Source organism: Podarcis pityusensis (genome assembly GCF_964106645.2).
Source record: "Podarcis pityusensis genome assembly, chromosome: 1".
Lineage (NCBI taxonomy): Eukaryota > Metazoa > Chordata > Lepidosauria > Squamata > Lacertidae > Podarcis > Podarcis pityusensis.
The window spans coordinates 111,857,085-111,875,043 of record NC_138028.1 but is presented as its reverse complement, the minus strand read 5'-3'; the positions used below and the strand labels follow the sequence as shown (position 1 = coordinate 111,875,043).

The 17,959-nt window shown below is 41.6% G+C and overlaps 1 protein-coding gene and 1 long non-coding RNA gene across 3 annotated transcripts in view; one reads left to right on the top strand and one right to left on the bottom strand.

Annotated features, from left to right (window-relative positions):
• CERS6 (ceramide synthase 6) overlaps window positions 1-17,959 on the bottom strand; it is a 72,817-nt gene that overhangs the window by 42,372 nt on the left and 12,486 nt on the right. For both annotated transcript variants that reach the window (XM_080972116.1, XM_080972117.1), the window contains exons 2-3: window positions 6,221-6,326; window positions 3,997-4,127 (exon numbers count right to left, since the gene is read on the bottom strand). In XM_080972116.1, the coding sequence (XP_080828242.1) occupies window positions 3,997-4,127; window positions 6,221-6,326 (237 nt within the window). The remainder of the gene's footprint in view (window positions 1-3,996; window positions 4,128-6,220; window positions 6,327-17,959) is intronic.
• Window positions 418-1,585, top strand: LOC308473188. Its single transcript, XR_013983966.1, has 2 exons — window positions 418-1,143; window positions 1,354-1,585. It is a non-coding gene; the product is annotated as an uncharacterized lncRNA (long non-coding RNA).

Sequence of the window (17,959 nt, the reverse complement as noted above, 5' to 3'; positions counted from 1 at the left end):
TTTCGAAAACAAGGCCACGTCGAGTACAAGTTAATTATTGAAAAGACGTTCAAGGGAGCAGTGAAACGTATGGGAGGAATGGTTCATGCTTTCTCGCCTGCTTAAACATTTAGCAGCCGTGTTTACCTCTTTAGTGCAGAGAAGATGAAAAGCAGCCATTTCCTCCAAGTGCCCTCATTAGGATCTGGCTGTTCTGTTTAGTGTGGAACACTCCAGGGATTCATCAAGGCAATTCCCCCTACCACATATAGCAGGGATGTTCAACAGGTCGATCGCTATCTACCGGTCGATCCCAGGGTGTTCCTGGTCGATCATGCCCCCCCAACCCCGGCTCATTGCCCCCCCCAATAAGCTCTACAATTTTGGCTCATCCTCCCCCCAAAAAAGCTCAACAACTCTGATCAATCCAATGGGTAGATCACTGCCGGTTTTTTTATAGTGGGAGTAGATTGCAGTCTCTTGGAAGTTGGACGTGGCTGCCATATAGTATTGAAAGATGAGATGGGAAAGCAAATGAAAGGGCATTTTCTTCCCTGGCACCTTGAGCGTATTGCAAAATTGGCTTTGCTGCCCATCAAATTCTATATAAAGTTTGGGGAACAGGGGCCAAGACAACATCAACTCTCCTCTTTTCATAAGTACCATCAGTCTCTCGGGGGCCTACTCCGCAATCGACTAACATGTAGTATGGCTATTCCCCAGCAATTTTGCCTCCAGATCATGTCCATAGGCTGTTTTGGGCTAGAAACACTGAGCAGGAAAACTATAGACTGGACCCAGGTGCAAATTCCTGCTTAGCCACAAAGCACAAAGTCTTTTCAAAGCTCAGTCTAACCTCTCTCGGGGTTATTGTGGTGATGACTAAAACAGGAGTGAATGATTTGCAGGCCGCTGCTACCAAACTGGCCAACCTGTTGACAAAAGATTTGTAGCATAAGACACGATGTACGCAGGAAGGTGCATCGTGCTTATAAATATGCAAAATGCAGTATCTGGTAGAAGCCACAACACTGAAGCCACAAAACCATGAGAACAATTCTCATTCCAGGTGTTCTCAAAAAGGGCATTCTAATGCTGCTTTGTTCTTTCTTTCTTTTTCTTTAAAAAGGTTGCACATTTGGAACTAACACAGGTCTCTGGATAGTAAGTTTCAATGCGACGGGGCTCCAATTTTCAGAAGCCTAACTACATGTTATGAAAAAGGCAAATAAGTGGCCAAAATTTTTTTGACTCAAAACTTCCAATTTCTTTTCAAAATTATATGGTTGATTTCTTCATATTCTGTTACTCACAAATCAAAGTTTTTTAAAAATTTTAAAGTGCCATAGTGCACTTTCATTCGTTGTCTTACAGGTCACTAAGCAGGAAGCAACAACAGAGGACATGAATATTACAAAAGCCCTGAATTAGAAACTGTGTTCAACTGAAGAGGCAGCTTTTCCCGACAAGGCCAAGATCACAGCAACTTAAAGGCACCTTCAGTAACCTCGGAATAATCTGAGAGGCGAGGGCTTGGCTCGAGTAGCACATTATGCTCCTGCACGTTTTATGAACCTTGGTTTTATAAATTATATATTGAATAGTTCTTTAGGTGCTTCACAACCTCATCTTATTTCTCTATCCAACTTATACGTTGGATACTGCCTAAAGAGTTGTATATTACCTGTTTTTCTATCTGATGAGATAATTTATAATAATTTTCTTAATACCTGAAATTCTAAAAATAAACTGGTTCGAAATCACCATTCCCTTACCTTCAACATTTATTGCACATATTCATATCCTCCCTTTCAGGACACAAATCCTTCTGTGGTAGCTTACAAGCTAGCAACCACTGCGTAGAATGAAATCACAGCAAACAATACTAACACATTAAAAACGCATTAGTCCCCTCTCCATAGAGCAGTTGATGGTACCTCGCCCTGTTGGCGTGGAGTGGAGAAGGGAATGTCTAGTTGGAAGAGGCCCTGAGGTGGACTTCATTTGCCCTCTCCCTCCTATTTTGACTGGCACCACCCCTAATGGTGGTACTGATGGTACAGCCCCTTCTCCACCCCCCAACGCAGCATAAGAGCACCCCAGTTCACCAGCAAAAATGACTGCTGCTGGCTCAGCCACCTTTCTACTTAGCAGCAGTGTCCCAATCCTATGGTGTCTGGAAGCATGGCAGGTTCACGTAAAGCAAAATCTGCTTAAAATATTAGATCTAAGTGTTCATTCTGCCCTGATTAAACCTGCTAGCATAGAAATTTAATTCAAATTTTTGGAAAGCGATAAGAATTCAGCTGACAAATCTGAGCGCAAGGAGATCAGCTCCTGAGATTTTTAGGCAAAATAAAAGAGCTTGCTTAAAACAGACTTCAAGAAGAGAGGCATAGGGCAAATCATTTTATATATTTCCATTTTGATTTCCAGAGCTGGATTTGATCCGTTCCCCAACATATTAATAATGGGGCTACTATGGAAACTAAGCACAGGTAACAGTCTACCCAATGGTCAGCAGCCAGGAGACCTGGCAGATCAATGAAACTAGAACAAAGTAATGATAGTGTAATAATAAAATTTAAGGTCTTATATATATAATAAATGTTCACAAATGTACCAACCAAGCACCTACATAGATCAGCACAGGAAGACCAACCTGAAACCATTTTGACTCCCAAGCTAACCAAATGTTTCTCTGCAAGGAGGGAGGAGGTGAAAAAACCTTCCTTGTTACAGGAATTGGGTAATCACCATTTCAAAGGAATGGGCAGACTACCAAGAAAGGCAATCAGATAAGGCATTATCAGATAACCTGGCAGACAGGAAAACAACAACATTCAAATTTCTGTTGTAGACCACATTTTCTGTGATATAGGTATGATGTTTGTGGGGGGTGGTCTTGGGTTACACCCCTTCTGTGATGGATGGATGGATGGATGGATGGAGGGGTGGTCTTGAGCTCCAGGGCAGGGAATTTAAAATGTCTATATAAGGGCAGGCACACCTTTGTTCTGGGTCCTCCTCCTTTCCTGAGTGTGAGGGGAGCACCCTGTTGCAACAGATCAATAAAGATCAGGCTTACTAGCTGCTTTGCTTCTCAATATTCTCTGGTTGGCCTCTGTTATTTTCTCCTACCAATAGGGGACCCACGTAAGGACTCTATGCAGGCTCTTGCAGACCCCATAAGCGAAAAAGGGCAGATTTTGTTTACAACAATAAGCCATTTTACATCCCTACCCACAACTGACAACATGCTCTTGGCTGGCAGAGGCTAAAAATCACAAGCCAGGAGAGCATCCTAGGTGGGGGCAGCAGGAAACAAGTTGTTTAGTCTGGCTCCTTATAGCTGCTAAGAAGATACAGCTAAAATACAGATACAGCTAAAGCAGGTAACTGACTGGCAGTCAGGGTTTAACTACCGTATTTTTCGCTCTATAACACGCACCCGACCATAACACGCACGTAGTTTTTAGAGGAGGAAAATCCGTAGGCATGCCACCCGTATGCATTCCCTCCATAACACGCACAGACATTTCCCCTTACTTTCTAGGAGGAAAAAAGTGAGTGTTATGGTGCAAAAAATACGGTAAATTCGGCCCATAGGTCTCTAATTTTACCACAATTGGCATAAGGGACACTAATCACCCTATTAAGTAGGTTCTGCTAAGATGAATCCCAGGCCACCTCAATAGCTGCAGAGCCAGCCTTGTACAATAGCTAGCACTGAGTTTGGATGCGGGGAACCAGCTAAATGACAAATCTGTTCTCCTTATATCCTGGTTCCTTTACATAGCTAGAAATTACATCTGATTTTCTCAGCTGTGTTTGAAATGATTTTGCAATCCACATGCACTGCAGTTATGAAGCAATGCTATACTTTGAGAACCAAGTGGGGAGGCAGCCTATCCTTGACTGTGGGACAAAAATAAAAAATAAGCAGTGGAGCAAAACAAAGAATCCAGTTTGCACAGACCCAAAAGGGAAAGGTGGGAGGCAGGAACAGTTCCTTACAAGCTTTCGCAGAACCTTCTCAGAGTGCTTGGCTTTTCCTGATTGCGTCTCTGTCGAAACCAGCGCTGAATACTGCGAACGTCCCAATCCAGTTGCTTGGAAAGCCCTTCAAGCCTCTTCTCGTCTGGATGCTACCAAACAAACAGGGAAAGGATCAAGAAGTCACTCCTTTACTGACAGGATAGCATAAGGTCAATTAGTAACTACAAGCTAATGACTAACATTCCCTCAACCCGGTTGGAGAAGATTGTTTTAGCCCATAACTAAACTTTATTTGCAGACTGTTCTTCATCAGTTAGGTAGTGATCCCAGAATATCGGAAAACATACAGTTACAAAAGCATAAAGTTAAAAGCACCATTAAAATTAAAACTGGTTCTAAACGCAGCATTATAAGTGTATTTTATAGTGTATTTTAAAATGGGGTTTCAGAGTTTTTAGGGGTTTTTGAATGTTTTATGTAGTTTTTCAATTTCATTGTTCTGTATGGGACAATGACAATAAAGATATCTATCTATCTAAAAAAAAACATACTGCAAGCAGGAAGTGGCCACATTGGTTCACCCCACGTATCTGGTGTTTAATTTATGTATTAAAGGTATATGTGTGTGTGTGTGTTTTAAAGTTTGCAATAATGCTCCTAATGTAGGCGTATTACTTGGGTATAAAGCCTATTAATATTTGTGGTGCGTTACAAACTAAGAGTGCTATTATAAAAAGCAGCTCTGACAAAGAGCTTCCAAGTTTTGTAAGCTCTTCATAAATATTCAACAGCTGCATGTAAAGAATGTTCTTAAGAGCTGAGCCGTATGTTCAGCAATATCACATGTTACAGTTGCACTCCTTTAGAATGTGCATATATGGGGTGGGGTGGGGTGGAGCAGGTGGAAGACCCACCTGTTTAATGTGACTCTACAAACAGGGAGGAAAAACTCCTTGGCAATGCAGGTTGCGATCTTAAATATGCCAAGGTCTGCAACTGGTGCAATAAATGATAATAAAGAGTGAATGAAGGATTCTAAGTATCCTGTCTGTTTTTCTAAGGCAGTGATTCCTGTTGCACAGCAGAAAGCTTTAACTGAGCTTCTGGAGGGCCACCATACATGGGCAGTGGGCTGCATTGAAGTTAAGAATTGAATCAGAATGAGATTTGCAGGTGGAATAAAGGTACCCCTGCCTGTAAGGGCCAGTCGTGTCCGAGTCTAGGGTTGTGCGCCCATCTCACTTAAGAGGCCGGGGGCCAGCGCTGTCCGCAGACACTTCCGGGTCACGTGGCCAGCGTGACAAGCTGCATCTGGCGAGCCAGCGCAGCACACGGAAACGCCGTTTACCTTCCCGCTAGTAAGCGGTCCCTATTTATCTACTTGTACCCGGGGGTGCTTTCGAACTGCTAGGTTGGCAGGCGCTGGGACCAAGCAACGGGAGCGCACCCCGCCGCGGGGATTCAGACCGCCGACCTGACGATGGTTTAGAAAACCGTCTAAAACCGACGGTTTAGAAAACCGTCCCTGCAGGTCGCTAAATCTGCCATCAGGCATACAAAAAAGTATGAACGATTTCAGACCTACCTGGAAGCAAAGAACAATGAAGAACAAGAACAAACCGTCCCTTGTGGTTTTGAGATTCTGTTCCACGATAGTGCATGTACCTTGTGCATGTACCTTGTTAATATATCTAATCAGAAGCTTAACACTGTTGTTCCAGTCTTGCAATCTTTCTATCTGATCAGTAGTCTCAGACAAGGACAAAGGTTGCAGAAAGTTCAGCATACACACACACACACACACACACATATATATATATATACACACACACATATACTGTGTGTGTGTGTGTGTGTATATATATGTGTGTGTGTGTGTGTGTGTGTGTATAAACATACATATATACTGTGCAACCCACATCCCAATCTTGGATCTTGGAGATGAATTGCACTGGGCCCCTTAAAACATTAATCAGTTCTTTTTTACTGCCACCTTGAGCTAGGTGACTGGGTCTTGAAGCACTTTCATACAGCACTCACAATGTAGCATCGCCCACGCATTAAATGGTGGCCCCCAGAGCCAGACACTCCCCAGAGCACTGCTACCAAAGAGTAAGCCCATCAGGAAGTCCACCAAATGGCATTTTGCCAAGGGGCCCACTCCAACCCAAGTTATTTCATATTTCATGACAAACCTATCCCTTCTCCCAAAGTAAACAATTTTTTTAGGTGCATACTGTACCTTTGTAATTGCAGTGAAGACTTTTTCAAGAATAGCATTAGGCTGAGCTTTCCGTGGTCCATTGGCCTGGACTTTTAGGCCTAAGGCACATGGCTTGGCTATAAACCTACAATGTTAAAAAAAAAAAGTAGAGGAAAAATAAGGCATTAGACACAAGTGGTCAGATAATCAAAACAGCTCACTGCAACTCATTCACATAGCAGGAGAATGTGTTTTCCCAGTATGTCTCAACTGGCCCCCTGCCATCAAACTTATTCAGAGAGGATGAAAGCATGTTGCAGAAGCTAAATTGTAAATAATAATTATAGAGTATTACAGAGGCTGATTGTCCACTTCTGAACCTTTACTCCACAGATCCTTGTGTTTCTAGCTGAAGATTTAGGGAAGTAAAAAAACCCCCTGGAATATTAACCTCTGCTGCTGTTGCTTGTAACTAAAACAGAAAAGCTCACAATTACAGAGGAATTCCTGGATTACACTAATGAACAGAAGAGAGCAAGTCAAATGCTGGGTTTAAAGACAGAGAAAGCTTAACACCCAATAGGAATTTAAGCTCATTTTACAGAGAGGTGGCCCGAGACAAGAGCAGTTTCTCTCGTTATCAGCTCATTAAATATACAAAAAGAAAAGCATTTCCGCATTAGCAGACAATGGCAATATCCACATACCACATAGTAGCCAAATACACACAGAGACAAAATTGTGCCAGGGCATTCCTGGGCTGCAGCAGAAATTTATCTCCCCTAATCAGGCTTCTCTTGGCTGACTGGGTATTCACTGCATCAGAACAGACTCTCTCCCTCTCCCTCTCCCTCTCCCTCTCAGTGGCAAAAGCCAAACACAGATGAATTCAAAATGGATAAGCAAGGACAGTGTCTAACATAAGCTATGTTCAATTCATATCCCAAAGTAGCTAGATTAGGAAGCAGCCTTCAGTTTTGCTCTGTGCCTTCAGTTGTAGAGCCTCCTACAAATATGCCTGGACAGGACTCCAGGCCCCTATATCAGCTCCATGATGAGCAAGCAGCTGATAAAAGGCTTCTCGCATCCAACTTTTGAGTCCCACAAGTTGGGGAAAGCTTCAGCATATCATGTTAGCATTACTGGCGCGGGAGACTTGCCAGAGGGGTGGGGTGAAATAGCTGGCAATCCATCATACAGAAGCAGCTTAGATCCAAGGGTGGGGTGAAGTCTATCACTTATTAATTAAATAATAAAACACTGCTGAGTCACAGCCAACAAAAATCAAAACAGATATTAGAATGGAGCTGTTGACAACACTTCTGTTTATCAGTGAAGCCTGGAGACCTCCAGTGAATGTAAAGAGACTGCCGACTGGGGAGGAGGAGGTGGTTATACGCCAGCACTGGTTCCCATGATCACAACAGTTTAGTCATGTTTACATCTGAGCCAGAGCTTTCTTGCACCATTGCAACTTTGGCATGCAGTGCAAATTGGCAATTAGCTGTAATTACTTATTTTATATCTCCACCCTGCACTTTGCATTTATAACTGGTGATTTTGCTGTGTTGCACAGGGCTGGAATTTTATCCTGGTTGATTAGCAGATCCACTGCTGGAAGGTGGAGATATATATTTCTGGGCGATGATGGAGAGGTGACATTCCCACATTTTCCTTTTCTGTGCAATCTGAAATCAAACTGCATGGGCAGAGGGACAGATATTTGGAGGTGCTGGTGATCAGGCTAATTGGGATTTTCAGGCATTGTCAGTTTTGCAGGGAGCGTCTCCATCACATCATATGTTAGGTGTTAGGTAGGAGGGCATGCACTGAGGTAAATGGCCTTGTGGGCCAAATGCTGGACCTAATTAAACACACAGTCCAGAGGTCTCCCCCCCCTCACTGTCTTTGTTTCCTGTCTATATTTAGCACCAAGCTCACAGGGGCTGTCACCATAGGCTGTACTCCACAGGGGAGGCTTTAATGTAAATACAGTGGTACCTCGGGTTAAGTACTTAATTCGTTCCAGAGGTCCGTACTTAACCTGAAACTGTTCTTGACCTGAAGCACCACTTTAGCTAATGGGGCCTCCTGCTGCTGCCATGCCGCTGGAGCACGATTTCTGTTCTCATCCTGAAGCAAAGTTCTTAACCTGAAGCACTATTTCTGGGTTAGCGGAGTCTGTAACCTGAAGCGTATGTAACCCGAGGTACCACTGTAGTGTATCAGTCCCAGAAGATCTCATCTGTAGTCCTAATGCCTAACACAACACATACATAGACTTCTCCACAAACACCTATGGAAATGCAGCTCCTTCCCAAAGATACTTAGGTAGGTAGGTAGGTAGGTAGATAGATAGATAGATAGAGGAATGCAAGTGCATCTTCCCTGCATTAGCAAGCTAAATTCCATGCTGGCCACATCCAAACATCAGCTAGAACCGAATGCCACTTTTTGTCAAATGGCTCTCACGACTATGTGCAGTGGGTCAGACTCCTCCATTGCAATGAGTGACACAATTCACTCAGGTGTGGGTGGGTGTATAACAACAACAACAACAACAACAATTTATTTATACCCCGCCCATCTGGCTGAGTCTCCCCAGCCACTCTGGGCGGCTCCCAATCACATGTTAAAAACACTACAGCATTAAATATTAAAAACTTCCCTAAACAGAGCTGCCTTCAGATGTCTTTTAAAGATAGGATAACTGCTTATTTCCTTGACATCTGAAGGGAAGGTGTTCCACAGGGTGGGCGCCACTACCAAGAAGGCCCTCTGTCTGGTTCCCTGTAACCTCACTTCTCGCAATGAGGGAACCGCCAGAAGGCCCCTCGCCGCTGGATCTCAGTGTCCAGGCTGAATGATGGGGGTGGAGACGCTCCTTCAGGTATACAGGTATATATATACACATCCATTGTTCCCAAGCATTTTCTCTGCCAAGGAATTTCAATATTTTCTGGATTTGAGCTGTAGCAACTCTGTTTAAAAGCACCTGAGAATATCAGATAACTACAGACGCAACTAGAATGAGCACCAAATGTAGCAGATACTTTCAATATTTCACCAACTCATTTGTCTTTCAGGTTGTTCCCAGGGAGATAACAAAACCTCATTTCTGCTTGTTAATGTTTTTTTGACCACAAATATGGATGCTATTGATCAATCTAAAGTCTTCTCAGTTTTTAATTTAAATCCTCCAATTTAAAAGATTTAAGATAAATGACCCCACTGTACTGCAACCTTCATAAGTCTTCAAGGAACTCAAAAGAAAAAATCCAATAGCTCTTTTCCATTTGACTCACTGGACACAGAACATGATCTGCTTTAAATTCTGTTTGCAATGCAAAGGGGTAAGGTTCATTCAAAATTACCTGCCAACAGACAAGGGTTCCACCAAAATGTGGTCCATGGACCACCAGTGGCCCATCAGTTTCATTCAGGTGGTCTGCAGAAGTAATGGGGCAGTAAGGTGGCTTTGCCTTCCTTAGATTATTGCCGTCATGGCTGGCAGAAAGATAGGGAAAGGCACAGAGCAAAGAGGCTAAGAAGGCAATTGAAAGGAATGGAAGGTGGGAATGAAGGATGCAGCCACAAAAAAAGGGAAGAAACTAAGAGAGGACAAGTACGGTGCATTACAATTCTGAAACAGGCAAAAAAATCAGATGGTCCACCAAGTCCATCAGCAATTTTCAAGTGGTCCGGGGTGTGTGTGCCTGAGAGCCACTGAGCTCCATGTGCAGAAGCCCATCATGTGCAGCATAAGCTGTTGAACATATTATCTCCAAGAAGGGAGATGTGTTTCATATGTGAAGGATAGTCAAGTTTAGTGTAAATACAACTCCGTCACTGGGTGATGGCCATCAGCAGCCTTAAACTAATCCCCACGAAAAGATACAACTTTGCACTTATTGCAAAGTCTGTCTGGGGTGTTTCAGGTTTGTAGATTTAACACATAATGTGATTTCCTAAAGAGCAAAGGGATGGAAAAACAGAGGGCATGATGGGGAGAGAGTCTCTCTCATATGAAGTGGCATTTCCACTGGTATTTTGAAAAAGACATGCTGTTCCTTTTCCAACAGTTTCACAGCAGATTTCCTCACATTGCCTACATTCTGCTCGCTAAAGGGCAGACTTTTGTTTTGGATTTGTAACTGAACTAATCAGGATTTTAAAATAAAAATTAAAAAGTGAGACAGTTACCCAGAAAGAAGAGTTTTTTTCCTAAATTACTGCAGGTCACCAGATTAAGTCCAGCGTTCAAGAATATTCCCCCACCCCGACTTCTAGATATGGAAAAAAACATTTATTCAAACACACAACAGATATCATTGTGTCCTTAGCCAAGTCCTTCTACAGGACTGCTTATGAAATAACTGGTAAAATATGCCAGATATATCTGAGTAGCTTTTATATTAAATGTAGGGCAAATCACAAATGCTTGCGGATGGGGATGGCACTTTCAAGGATTACATTTGTGGGTGGGATGAGGGTCTTAAGTGGCTCAAGCTCAGACTTCAATGGAATTGCACCCATTTATGCTAAAACAGATGGTTACAATTGTCCAAAATTACACAGTATTTTGATGTCTTCCAAGGTTTAAGTGATGCAAATGACAAGTAACTGCAGACCGTCTAACCCACTAAGCTGTTAGTACTATGTACTTAATAGATACAATACACACTTTAAAAGTTCCAGCCTCCTGCTCCATAGCCTATTTTCCCCAGATGTCCATTCAATTGCTATCCCAGGCACTCATGTTCTCACCTTCCAAAGCACTACCTCTCTTATTCCATCTCTCCTATATCTTTACTACCCACAGCCACCTATTCAGACACTAAAGTTTCATATTTTACCTGCCACACTCTGAAAGCAGCCTGCCTACACCCCTTTCCTCTTCATACTTGATATCCAAAAGTCACTTCCGAAACTCCCCACCTCTCAGACACACACATGAACGCATCACCTATGGTAAATAGAAAGGAGAAGGCAATCACCTATGGTTCAGCTCCCAAGCTACTACTTATGGCGTTACAGGCAGACTGGATAGCAGCTTAGGGTGGCATTCAACCTATTTTTACTCGGGGTAGATCCACGGAAATTAAATGGGCCATGACTAACTGGGTTGATTAACTGCAATAGGTCTACCCTTTGCAAAGATTTGTTGAATACCACCCTCAATCTGCTTCAGAGGATTGTTTAAGAATAAAAGAGGAAGAGGGAGCATATATGAAAATCCTGAGGTTTTTTGGAGAGCAAGGTCAAGATAACAATTCAGCAAGCAACTTGAACAACAGTTGCGAGCAGAAAGCTAAAGATGGCCATAGCCATACCAGTGTAGTTGCACTTCAGGGAACTATGTAGTCTCTGTGAAAGAACAGGCTATTCATTCCAAACTTGCTAGCGTTTCCAGGCTGTAAGCCACAGGAACAGTTTGCTGACTGCAGCAATGCAAGAGGTATGAATCGGAATCACCAAATCTGAAGGGGAAATTGTAGTCCTCGTCAGATGCAGAAAACAAATCATTAGCCTTCCATCCAATCTTGCCTTTCACGTCCAAGCCTATTTCCCTCTTGCATAGGGAGGCCATTTCACCTACACCCTTTACTACAACTTGTAGTATCTTGCCCTAACGAGCATAGCTGGCAGAGGCCAAAAGATGATGAATCCTAAAACCTCTCCAGCAGCATGGCTAGAGGATTAGGATTGCAGCTTTAATGATGGAATTGTTTTTATCTTTGGAGTTGCTTCTACTGTATACCTTGTCAGACACGTTGAGTGTCTCTTTCGGAATAGAAAGGTGGGGCAGAAATTATTCAACAGATACAAATGTTGTAAGCCTACATTCATAACTGTTAGAACACAATTTTAGAAAAGCACATACAGATGTATTGCAAAGTCAAAAATTAATACTTCACAGCCAGCTGGTGAACATCTGATGCAATATCTAAAAATAAATCGCTCTTTAGGCGTAAGTTTTTCAAAACAATTGGGGTGGAGAAGAAACATTTGCTTATTTGTGCTGGTTTGGATGTTAATATTTCTAATGCATTTAATTCAGCATATCAGTGCTTTATAGGAGGCATCTTGAGTATTTATTCCTTCTTTTCTTCAGTGAACATACCAGTGTGCTTTTCACATAAGCAATCTGAAACTAAAGGCTAGGAGACTCATTATTTTTGCTATAGGAATTCCACCAAAGATTATAATAAATAATAATAATAATAAATTTTTATTTATACCCTGCCCTTCCTGGTTCAGAAAACCAGACTCAGGGCAGCTAACAACAAATTTAAAATTGATGCAACAACAAAAAGCATAAAACACAGTATAAAACGTGAATGACAATAAATTCAGAATTCAAAAATCAATTTAGGGGGGAAATCCATCCAATAAACATTAGATGATCACCAGGGCTAGCTGGTTAAGTTAGTCCTATTTGGGCCAGCGAGGATACCAGGGAAGAATTAGCTGTGGGATCCCAGAGTAGGTAATCTTCATAAAAAGGGGAGGGGGAGGGAAGGAAGGGGAATAAAAGATCAGACTAAGTTCAAATTGAAAGCCAGGCAGAAAAGCTCTGTCTTACAGGCCCTGCGGAAGGAAGTTAAATCCTGCAGGGCCCTGCTCATGGGACAGAGCTTTCCACCAGGTTGGAGGCATCAATGAGAAGGCCCTGGCCCTGGTGGAGGATAATCTGACTTCCTGACCCTCCGTACTCCTAATGCTACATCCCCCACAGTCACAGGTAATGGGGGTAGAGTACGGGTGGGGATCCCATTGCCCTTCAGATGTTACTGAACTATAACTCCCATTATCCCTATCCACTTGTCATTCCGGTTGCTGCTGGAGGGAGTTGTGTCCAACATCGGGAGGCCCACAAGTGCCTCACCTCTGACTTACGAGTTTCAGGACCCCAAAGGATGGTGCAAATGCTTGCAACAGTTACTCTGTGTCTGGATTCTCTTGTAAAGCAGCTTGGGGGCAACATTCATGATAGGCCCAAATGGCTATCACACACTCCATCTCTTAAGAGTCAGTTCAGGTGTGCAACGAGCCACATGGTACCTGCCTGAAGCACAACCACACAAGACTCCTCCAAGATTCAAGCTGTTTGCATGAAGCTGCTCACTGTGCATGCAGTTCCATCAACTTTAATCACACAACAGCAAATGCACAGTGGTGGGTGGGAAGACTGGGTTTCAGGGACAACCCATATAAAACTTTATGCATCAAAAGGGAGGGAGGGTGTAGCGAAGGTCTGGCTAAAGAGAAATAAAGCAATCTGTTTTTAAAAAGATGGAACAAAAGATGCCTTTTTAAAAGTGGTGTGATGAATATGGATGCACTTGGAGCAACATAGTGGAAAGATGCAATGCTGAAGGGCACAGAGAACTACTTGCCCTGTGGAACTGTCTCCATACACCTGGATTCGAAGCTACCTGCATCCATGAATCAGGTCCAACATGGATGGGTGAATCCTCAGAACATTCACCGTGTGCCCACTGTGACAACTATTACCTTAAACACTTGCTTAGAAGGGTAGGAAGAGAAAAACAGCATTTCACTATTCTTCTACCAAACAGAGGAACAGACTCCTTCTTTGGAATTCTTCTACCTGAAGGAAAAGTGCTGGAAAAGCTATTCATGATTTTTACAATTATGACAAGACAACAGCGTGCCATACTCCCTAAATGCATATGTAATCCTTTAAGACGAATAAGAGTTAGCTTCATAATTGATACAGTAGGAAGAAGGCATATAGATTTAAGATAAATGCTCTTCCTTATACAATGGAAGTATATATATATATAGAGAGAGAGAATATTATATTTGACATTACAAGTACCTTAAAAATATGAGTCATTTTCTTGACATCTGCTATTTTGTGCCACTATCACTCCCTCTAATAGGGAACTCAAATGATGAGTGCCAATTAGAGCCAAAACGGGACTACAGAAAAAGGAACATTTTGTGTTAGTTTGAAAAGAAAAATGAAGGAAACTGGAAAGAGGAGTGGAATGTTATTACATCTTGTAACTGAGGTAGCCAATGTGGTGCCCTCTATATGTTGGACTACAACTCCCATCTGCCCCGGCCAGCAGGAACAATGGGAGTTGATGTTCCACATCTGGAGGGTGCCATGTCTTATGGTATCCTGGAGAACGGATTTAGTGACTGCAACGCTGGGCAGGAGATAGGATAATGATGTGTTGCAACATTCTGTTGCTGGTTTCACTTGAATTCTAAAGAATCCAGGTTCAGACCTCTTGTTCGTGGCTTTTTGCGAGAAGAGGGGTAATCCACACTTTGGTAATGTGTTTTAATAAATGAATATTATGGAAGACAGAATTATTTCATGTATGGCAATGAACATACCTGCATGAGATCTCGTTTATGAGATCCCATTGGCAATATGCTTTTTTATTGATTTTTATTTTGTATTGATTTTAATTTTGTATTGATTTTTATTTTGTAATGATTTTTATTGAAAGCCATAAGTTTTCAGTATTTTTATTTTTTTTTAATATACAGTATGGCAATTTAAAACCAACCAACATTGTGTACGGGCTAACCTATAAAACTTGTAAAGTCAGATAGGTATTGTTAATAACCACATTTTGTCAATAAAACTTTTTTTTTCATGGTAGCTTCTGGCAGTGTCAGAAACAGCCTTTGGAGATTTTTAGGTACTTGCTTCTGAAGTGCCTGCCTACTCAGGAAGCATTCCAAATGTATCATTTCAGTGATTTCAGCATGAAGCAAGTCTAACTTGTCTTGTGTACTTTTGTGACATCATCCCGTTTGCGACATCACCCTCAATTACTAAGTAGCACTTTTCTATGTTCAAAAGTGCTCACCTCCAAATAGGTATGCATGGGATTGCAGCAAAACTCATCTGCACTTTCAAGCGTTATTGTTTAGTATCTTTGCATGTGTACAAAGAGCCAAGCAAAATTCTGTCTCCTGTGAGTGAGATAATTGTGTCAGGCAAAAACGCTATATAGGACACAAAGCTGTGAATTATACACCTGGACTGAATAAATAACCCCACAGAAGTTATTAGCCTCCTTGGATTCTATGCTGGTACGAAAAAGAGTTGGGACACTTCCTGAACGCGCGTGTGTGTGTGTGTGTGTCACAATAGCAATTAAAATGTAACTGGCTGTATTAGCTTTGACCCAGTTTTAATAATTATAACCAGTTATTATGCATACTTCAGCAAATATCTGAATTTCAAATTGAGAAAGTTTAAAATCTAAGAAGTCTGCCGTTAGCCACAGGCGACAAGGACATTGCATGCAGGAAAGTGATCAGGCGGATGGAGAAGGGGCAGAGTGCTCTGTGTTTCCTTGGGTGAAGAGAGGACTATAAATATGGTAAATAAATAAATAAATAAATAAATAAATAAATAAATAAAAAAGGTTGCTCACAGAATGCACAAGACTAGGAATCAGCAACCCATTTGAAGGTGGGCCAACCACCATCCGGGCCCTAGAGATCCAATAATGAGAACTGCTTTTCCAGACCTTCCTCTTTAAACTTTCCATTGTCTGAAATGTCAGTCAAAACATTTAACTATTCATCTCCCTTGCTCATCTTCCACTTGTAATACGTGCAGCCATAGGAACAAGTCCTTCTGTACTATTATATTAATCAATTGATTGGCATAATTAATTATTTCAACCAATTAAAGGCAGATTTCTGGCAGTCCCTAATATAGAGCATCATAATCATGAAGCTCATCTCACTGCCTCGTGTCAGTGGTTTAATGTGGAGATTAATTACTGGGACACTCAACAGTTTGGAGTAGACACTCCTGTCTTCTGGGAACTGGCTGGAAAAAGATTAAAGGACAGTGGAATTAAATAATGATGTACACAGAATAATTATGAAGATACAGGACATATTAGATCACAACTTCCTCAAGATATATCACCTTTATACTCTGTTATTCTTTTCTCCTTGGTTTAATGAGACAGGAAATACAGGTATTTCTAATTTGGGGTTTGACTAAGAAATCAGATGCATAGGATATGTACATTTTCCCACTAACATATAACCTCTGGACTAGACCTCAAAGACATTGTTCTGTGGACAATGTGTGAGTATGCGAGAGAGAAAGAGAATGAATACACCAATCGTCTGGCAAACAATTAGTTCATTACAGCTTATATTTCAATTGCAAAGATAGTAGGAGAGACCAAATCTGTGGTGGATATTTGGCTCTGAAGTCCCTGAGATATCATAGTGATGGTGAAAGTCACTCACTATAATGAGCCTCTGGGAAAGACAGAGAGACAAGATGCTTTTTGTTTTACTGTGAAAAACCATCTCATGTGAATAAGTCTACCAAGAAATACTAAGTACTGTAAAAAGAGAGAGAGAGAGAGAGAGACGTTTTAAGTTGTAGCACTCTTTCTGGTATTTCTTGCATAATTTATTTTCTGTCTGTGATACAAAAAATGAATTTGTTCAAAAAAGCATAATCTGTACCAATAAACCAACAGATTATCGGAACCCAAATTTTAACATGACCTGTAATTGTAATTAAATTAGAATGAAAAAGGCAATAGGAAAAGAACGGTTGCAAATCCTGGAGTGTGCGCACTCACTGCTCCAGCAACACAGATGGGCATATACAACTGAATACTGCACAATATCGCAGAATGAGAAGTAAACCCAATGTAACAAAGTAAGCGCGTGTGCACCTTGGCACAAGCACAGCTTGAAATATTCGTTCCAGCATTTGCCTAACCTATCAAATGTACACCCTAAAAATAAGATTGTGAATTTGTCTAACTGGAAATATAGCTGCATTTCAGGCATTTGATTTAAAAAAACAAACAGATTTATAACCAACTTAGTCTGCTATGTTGAACAGTTTGATAGAACTAGGTCAAATCTTTCTCTAGATTTGGCTCTGGCCAATCTCCGTCAATTCACCTATGTCTTGAGAATTTATTTCTGTTCTTTTCTTTTTAGTATTTATTCTAGACCTTGACATACATTGCTCCATGAAAAGGTAGAAAGTGGGAAGCAAAAGAAGGAACCAGATACCAGTAGTCTCTTGTCTATTTCACTAATTCTAATCTTACCAAGTCTGCTCTTAGTTCTTTTTTGTTAACAGATCAGTGACTACATCACTTAGAGAAAAGGGGCAGGGGTGGAGGGATGTCAGAAGAGAAATTGCTTTTTTAAATAGAGGTGACAAGATGATAAAACAAAAAGACAGCAGATGCCAAATAGCCAGGTTTATGGTTCTTTAAGAAAGAAAGAAAGAAAGAAAGAAAGAAAGAAAGAAAGAAACTTGCCAGCGAATCATATAGAAAATAAGATTTTACACAGATGATGAAGAAATGAATTTTCAGAGTGGAGCTTACAAGTTAAATGTAAGAGGAGGGCAGTTGCATAGTATTTGAATTATCTTTTCTTTGTTTGCTGGATGTAGGGTGGACGGAGGCGGGTCTGGAATATGTAAGGCTACCTTACCTGATTGGCTGAGTAGTTAAGAGGCTGCTTTAGCATGTGAAAAAGTCAGAGAGTTTGGTGACCCAAGCACAGAGCAAGACCCCAAGGCTAGGCTCTCCATACTCCACCATACTATGAATACTGTCACCGGTAGACATGAAGGCATGGACAAAAGTTGCAGCTTGAAAGGGGAGAAAGCTGCAATTTGAAAAGGGAGGTTTTGCACTATGAATGTCCTTTTCTGGTGACAATCAGCTGCGGACACATGCCCCATTCTTAAGTGTGCAGAGCATAAGAACAGAGGGGCAA